Raw genomic sequence first — 6,871 nt, forward strand, 5'->3', positions numbered from 1 at the left:
CGTTGAGCAGTTGAACAAAACACCAGCCCAGATCTCCATCCTAGCTCTTCTACAGAGCTCTGACGCACACAAAAACGCCTTGATGAAGATATTAAGCGAGGCTTATGTACCCAGCAACATAACTGTAGGCGAAATGGCAAATATGGTAGGGCAAGTATTGGAAAGCCACAAGATCACCTTCCACGAAGATGAGCTGCCACCGGAAGGACTAAGTCACAACATGGCCATGCATATCACCGTGCAGTGCGAGGATTACTTCATCACTAGAGTCTTGATCGATGGAGGCTCTAGCCTCAACATCTGTCCATTTATAACTCTCAGATCATTGGGAAAGAGCCTACACGAGATCAAAGACGGGGCCATCAATGTCAAAGCCTTCGATGGGTCCCAAAGGTCCACTATCGGAGAAATCAACCTATGTCTGCAAATGGGACCAACTTGGTTCGGCGTTGACTTTCAAGTGATAGATGTCCCAGCATCCTACAACTTGATGTTGGGACGACCATGGATTCACGCCACTGGAGTGGTAGCATTGAACCTGCATCAGGCAGTGAAATTCGAGTGGAATCACCAAGAGGTGATTATTCATGGCGATGGTAGCAACCCCATATATGGCCGCCAGACCGTCCCAATGGTTGGAAGCAGAAGGAAAATAGGCGGAGAAACATACCACCACATCGAGCGGGTCAACGCTGTATACAAGGATAAATGGTGGGATAACAAGATTGAAAGTATATTGAATTGGTGTGGGTACGAACCTGGAAAAGGACTCGGGAGAAACCTCTAGGGAATCCCCAAACCTATCAAACTGAAGAAACATGGTACCATATTTGGTTTGGGGTATGAGTACACTTGGGAGGAGTTCAATCACTGGTCGCCACCATGGCGCGGCCCCTACTATCCACTGGAGCATTCGATACCTCGCCTGGAGCACACTTTCCAGCCAGCAGATACTATATATGGGACAGAGGAAGATGAAGCATTGGCAGCCATAAAGAATCTATTTCTGGAAGATGATGATATGGACTGCTGTGTTATTTTCAAGGAGGAAGGGGAGGAAGGCCCTTCTATACAAGCTGTGAACCGAGGAGAACGCCTCAGCAATTGGTCAATCAGAACCACTAGGGCTCGGAAAGCTTCGGGGTAGCAAGGCTAAACAAAAGCACCATGCATCACATTTTTACTTTTACTAACTGATTTTATTTCTGCATTGTCTTTAATTTTGAAAAAAAGGCTCTGATGTTCAAAACAATTATGAATTCAGTCAAAGCATTTCAGTTTATTATATATCTCGCTCTTATTATTTTCTATCATTTACTTTACTATAACTTGCCTTGACAATGAACTAACGATTGTGATTTGCAACGAGACAACGCAACAAATGGATATGGACTCAGAAGAGGATGATATACCAGAAGAGGTCGTCAGAGAGGTTGAGAATTTTGAGAATAGGCCTAAGTCTAACTTGGACGAAACTGAGGTCATTAATTTGGGAGATACAGAGAATGTCAAAGAAACGCGCATCAGTGTTCACCTGTCACCATCAGAAAAAAAGAGTACACGGAGTTCCTAAAGGAATATGAAGACATATTCGCCTGGTCATATGATGATATGACTGGTCTCAGTACATCCATTGTAGCTCACAATCTGCCAACAGATCCAACATGTCCGCCGGTAAAACAGAAGCTCAGGAAATTCAAACCCGACATGAGTTTGAAAATCAAAGAAGAGGTTACCAAGCAAGTCAAAGCCAAGGTTCTCAGGGTAGTAGAGTATCCAACATGGTTAGCCAACATCGTGCCAGTGCCAAAAAAGGATGGAAAGGTTAGAGTTTGTGTCGACTACCGGGATCTTAACCGGGCCAGCCCCAAAGACGACTTCCCCTTACCAAACGTACACATTCTAATTGACAACTGCGCCAAGCATGAGTTGCAGTCTTTTGTTGATTGTTTCGCTGGGTATCATCAGATATGGATGGATGAGGAAGATGCAGAGAAAATGGCTTTCATCACGCCATGGGGAATGTACTGTTACAAAATGATGCCATTCAGTTTGAAGAACACTGGTGCCACCTATATGAGAGCCATGACTACCATCTTTCATGACATGATACACAAGGAGATCGAGGTATATGTGGATGACGTCATCATCAAATCCAAGAAATCCGAGGATCACATGGAAGACCTAAGAAAGTTCTTCAACAGACTGAGGAGGTACAATCTGAAATTGAACCCCGCCAAGTGTGCATTCGGGGTTCCTACTGGAAAATTATTGGGATTCGTCGTAAGTCGTAGAGGAATAGAACTAGATCCATAAAAGGTCAATGCTATCCAAGAATTGTCACCGCCAAAACAAGAAGGACGTGATGAGTTTCCTGGAGAGGCTCAACTATATCAGCCGATTCATAGCTCAGTCCACAGTCATTTGTGAACCTATCTTCAAAATGTTGAAAAAGGACGCTGGTACCAAATGGACCAATGACTATCAGAAAGCTTTTGACAAAATTAAGGAATACCTGTCAACGCCACCATTCTTGGTTCCGCCTAAGCCAGGAAGACCCATATTGCTTTACCTTGTGGTATTGGATGGATCATTCGGTTGTGTTCTGGGACAACATGATGAAACAGTGAGAAAGGAGCAAGCCATCTACTATCTCAGTAAGAAGTTTACATCGTACGAGGCCCGGTATTCTCTTTTAGAGCACACTTGTTGTGCTCTAAATTGGGTCGCGCAGAAGTTGAGGCATTACTTCTGTGCTTACACTACTTATCTCATATCCAGAATGAACCCTCTAAAGTATATCTTCCAAAAGCCCATGCCCGCTGGCAAGCTCGCCAAATGGCAGATCCTGTTAAGTGAGTTCGACATTGTTTACGTGACCCAGAAAGCAATCAAAGGGCAAGCCTTGGCGGATCATCTCGCCGTTAATCCTGTGGACGGAGAATACAAACCACTAAAAATATATTTTCCCGATGAAGAGGTATCTTTCATAGGGGAAGATATTGCAAAATCCTATGATGGTTGGAGGTTTTTTCGACGGGGCTGCAAATTTCAAAAAAGTTGGCATAGGAGCAGTCCTAGTATCAGAAACCGGCCAGCATTACCCGGTATCTGCCAAGCTCAGGTTCCCCTGCACCAATAATATGGCCGAGTATGAAGCCTGTATCTTGGGGCTCAAAATGGCCATTGACATGAATGTTCAGGAGTTGCTAGTGATCGGGTATTCTGACTTGCTCATACATCAGGTTCGAGAAGAGTGGGCAACCAGGAACTCTAAAATACTCCCCTACTTGCATCACATACAAGAGTTAAGGAAAAAGTTCACAAAGACAGAGTTCCAGCACGTCCCCAGAATCCAGAACGAGTTTGCTGATGCATTGGCTACTTTATCATCCATGATCCAGCATCCAGATACAAATTTCATTGATTTCATCCCAGTAAAAATTCATGATCAGCCAGCTTATTGCACCCACGTTGAGGAGGAAGCAGATGGAAAACCATGGTTCCATGACATCAAGGAGTATTTGACAACAAGGGAATACCCAGAACTTGCCAACGCTACACAGAAGCGCACACTTCGTAGGTTATCCAATAATTTCTTTCACAGTGGAGGAATACTATACAGGAGGACTCCCGATTTGGGTTTACTAAGGTGTGTCAAAGTAAAAGAAGCATCCAGGCTATTGGACGAAGTGCATCCATACATGAATGATTTTGTCTTAGCAAAAAAGATACTCCGAGCAGGGTATTTTTGGCAGACTATGGAAACAGACTGCATCCAGTATGTTCGCAAATGCCATCGCTGTCAGATATATGCAGATATGATAAAAGTGCCTCCAAACGAGCTTACTGCAACAAGCTCACCATGGCCATTCGCCACTTGGGGAATGGATGTTATCGGACCTATCGAGCCTGCGGCATCAAATGGGCACAGGTTCATCTTAGTGGCAATCGATTATTTTACCAAATGGGTCGAAGCAGCATTTATAAAGTAGTAACCAAGAAAGTTGTGGCAGATTTCGTCCGCGATTGCGTTGTATGTCGATTCGGAATTCTAGAATCAATCATCACTGATAATGGTTCCAATCTCAACAATGACTTGATGAAAGCAATGTGTGAAACATTCAAGATCAAACACAAGAACTCTACAGCCTATAGGCCTCAGATAAATGGAGCTATGGAGGCAGCCAACAAGAATATCAAGAAGATACTAAGGAAGATGGTCAAAAATCACAAACAATGGCATGAGAAATTATCATTCGCCTTATTGGGATACCGTACCACAGTCCGCACATCGACCGGAGCAACTCCCTACCTGCTAGTTTGTGGTACACAGATGGTCATCCCCGCCGAGGTAGAAATTCTCTCCTTAAGGATCATACAAGAAGCAGAGTTGGATGATTCAGAATGGGTAAAAGGTCGCTACGAGCAGTTAGCCCTTATAGATGGGAAAAGGATGAATGCAGTTTGCCACGGTCAGTTATATCAGAACAGAATGTCCAGAGCCTTCAACAAAAGAGTTAAACCAAGGAAGTTTACACCAGGGCAGCTGGTATTGAAGAAAATATTCCCACATCAAGATGAAGCCAAGGGGAAATTCTCTACCAATTGGCAAGGTTCGTACATGGTTCACTGGGTTCTGACCGGAGGAGCCCTTATTCTTGCAGAGATGGATGGAGAAGTCTGGTCGAAGCCAATCAATTCAGATGCAGTAAAACGTTGCTATGTGTAATCTTCATACTTTCCTTATAGGATGTAATTTGAACTACGCCTAACTTGATTCCCGTGTAAGAGGGGATACGTAGGCAGCCCTATGGGTTCGGTCACAATTCAATAAAAAATTCCTTTTCCCCCGCCATTGGAACTGGGGCAGAATTTTGAGGAGGACCCTCAAAATTCCGAAATTGATTTTAGTCCATGCATCACCAAAAGCGCCAGCCCAGTAAACTGGGGCAGAATTTTGAGGAGGACCCTCAAAATTCCAAAGATGTTTTTTAGTCATACAGCACAACCGTCAGAAACGTCCGCCCAGCAAACTGGGGCAGAATTTTGAGGAGGACCCTCAAAATTCCGAAGCGAAAGAGGTTGCAATGTCTTGAACCATGTCACGGTCATTGGTTCATCCAAAGAAAACTATTTTCGATTATATATTTGCATTATATTTACTAAATCATGCATAACTATTATCCGAATTGCTGTTATTTATCGACGCTACCCCAATTACATACAACGTCAAGAGACCGGGGAAGACGAACTAACCTTTTCCCCTTACAGAACTCACGATTTTTCTTTGGATGCAGGCAGTCGACTTGCAGTATCGTTAAATATTTTTATGTACGCATACTTTCCCAAGAATGCAACTTCTCAGAATCATCACTTGCCCGCAATTGCTATTCGTACACAATCTCCCCAGCAGTCATATTGTCGTAATCGGCTATCAGCTAAGAGATCTTACTACTAATCGTCCTTTTACACTCTTGCACTGCATAAGGCTACTCTTCTGCCTTTCGAGACTAAACTCTGTCTCCATCTACAGTTTGCATAAGGCTACTTATCTGCCTTTTGAGGTTAAGCTCTACCTCCATCCTGCATAAGGCTACTTATCTGCCTTTCGAGACTAAGCTCTGTCTCCATCTACATTTTGCATAAGGCTACTTATCTGCCTTCCGAGACTAAGCACTGTCTCCATCATGCATAAGGCTACTTATCAGCCTTTCGAGACTAATCTCTGTCTCCATCTTGCATGGCTGAAACATCGCCACTTTATTCGAACGACTGAAATATCGCCACCTGCATTTAAATTCTCGCTTTGGCTGAAAAGATCGCCACCATTTGCATTCATTTAGCTGAAAGATTGCCACCTTCTCATGGGCTGAAAGATCGCCAACTTATTCAAAAGCGTCACAGTTCGGAGGCACCATCGGCATAGCCCGAGAACACAATCTCATGGCCTGCGAATCTTTACTTTTATGCTCTTCATGGCCCAGGACACCATAGTCCGAGGACGTCATCCTAACCGTCCGAAGACAACATTTATGGTCCAACGGGAACATGCGTCATGTTTTAATTATGCACAATATGTGCCGCTTTGCTCATTTGCAGGTACACCGGCTAGCAAACGGCCGTCTCCGCAGGAGTGATCCCCCTCCGGTCCTCCGCAACCTATTCGACTCCAAACACCTTTTCAAATCTAATCATTTCATCCGTCTTTTCGAATCTCTATCGACACACTCCGTCGATAGTTCCTGAACTACATATGGCCTGGTTCCCGTAAAACCAGGGATATATAGGCAGCTCAGGAGCCAGGGCTCGGTCAAAACTCTTTTCAATCACCGATCCAGTCAAAATTGGCCATCTTGTCTTTACCCGACAACTCTTTCATCCTCCTCGGGTAAAGAGGGGCAGCTGTTGATACCTAATATTTTCCTATATATTTTCAAAAAGACATATATGTGCATATATAAGCACACCAAAAGGTTTTGGCATTTTAATGATTTTTAAACCAATTTATGTCTTATTTTTACATCATAAAATCCCAATAATTATTCCCAAAACTTGCCATTTTGGAAAATAATTTACTTTATTCTCATAATTACCTCAAAATATAGTTGGCATGATTTTTGCATATTTTTTACAAATTCGTTTGGTATTTTAAAACTAAATTGCATGTAATTGCAATGCTAGCCTCTTTAAGATTTAATACATTTTTCTTAAATATAAATTGATCCCAATATTTTAAATTAAGGTTTACATATTATTTATTAACTCATTACCTTTAATTTGCTTTTAAAAACTTTTTACTATTTTTATAAAATAATAGGGGGAAATAATATGTACTGGGTCGTTGTTGTTGTTGTTGTAATAGGGGGAA

At 42.8% G+C, this 6,871-nt stretch overlaps 1 protein-coding gene across 1 annotated transcript; it reads left to right on the forward strand.

Moving 5' to 3' along the window:
• The first annotated feature begins 1,974 nt into the window (after positions 1–1,974).
• On the forward strand, positions 1,975–4,759 carry LOC138873534 (uncharacterized). The gene is made up of 5 exons (XM_070152006.1): positions 1,975–2,127; positions 2,456–2,664; positions 2,782–2,980; positions 3,204–3,520; positions 4,753–4,759. The coding sequence occupies exons 1-5, from the start codon at positions 1,975–1,977 to the stop codon at positions 4,757–4,759; spliced, it is 885 nt and encodes a 294-aa protein (XP_070008107.1).
• Positions 4,760–6,871: the final 2,112 nt, after the last annotated feature.

This window comes from Nicotiana sylvestris, chromosome 1 (genome assembly GCF_000393655.2).
Source record: "Nicotiana sylvestris chromosome 1, ASM39365v2, whole genome shotgun sequence".
Lineage (NCBI taxonomy): Eukaryota > Viridiplantae > Streptophyta > Magnoliopsida > Solanales > Solanaceae > Nicotiana > Nicotiana sylvestris.

What these genes read in the sequence shown, in the direction of transcription:
- LOC138873534 (XM_070152006.1), top strand. Translation starts at nt 1,975, where the DNA reads ATGGATGAGGAAGATGCAGAGAAAATGGCTTTCATCACGCCATGGGGA. An exon ending in TGATACACAAGGAGATCGAG is followed by an intron (nt 2,128 to 2,455) that starts GTATATGTGGAT and finishes ATGTTGAAAAAG; the next exon opens with GACGCTGGTACCAAATGGAC. An exon ending in TATATTTTCCCGATGAAGAG is followed by an intron (nt 2,981 to 3,203) that starts GTATCTTTCATA and finishes ATGAATGTTCAG; the next exon opens with GAGTTGCTAGTGATCGGGTA.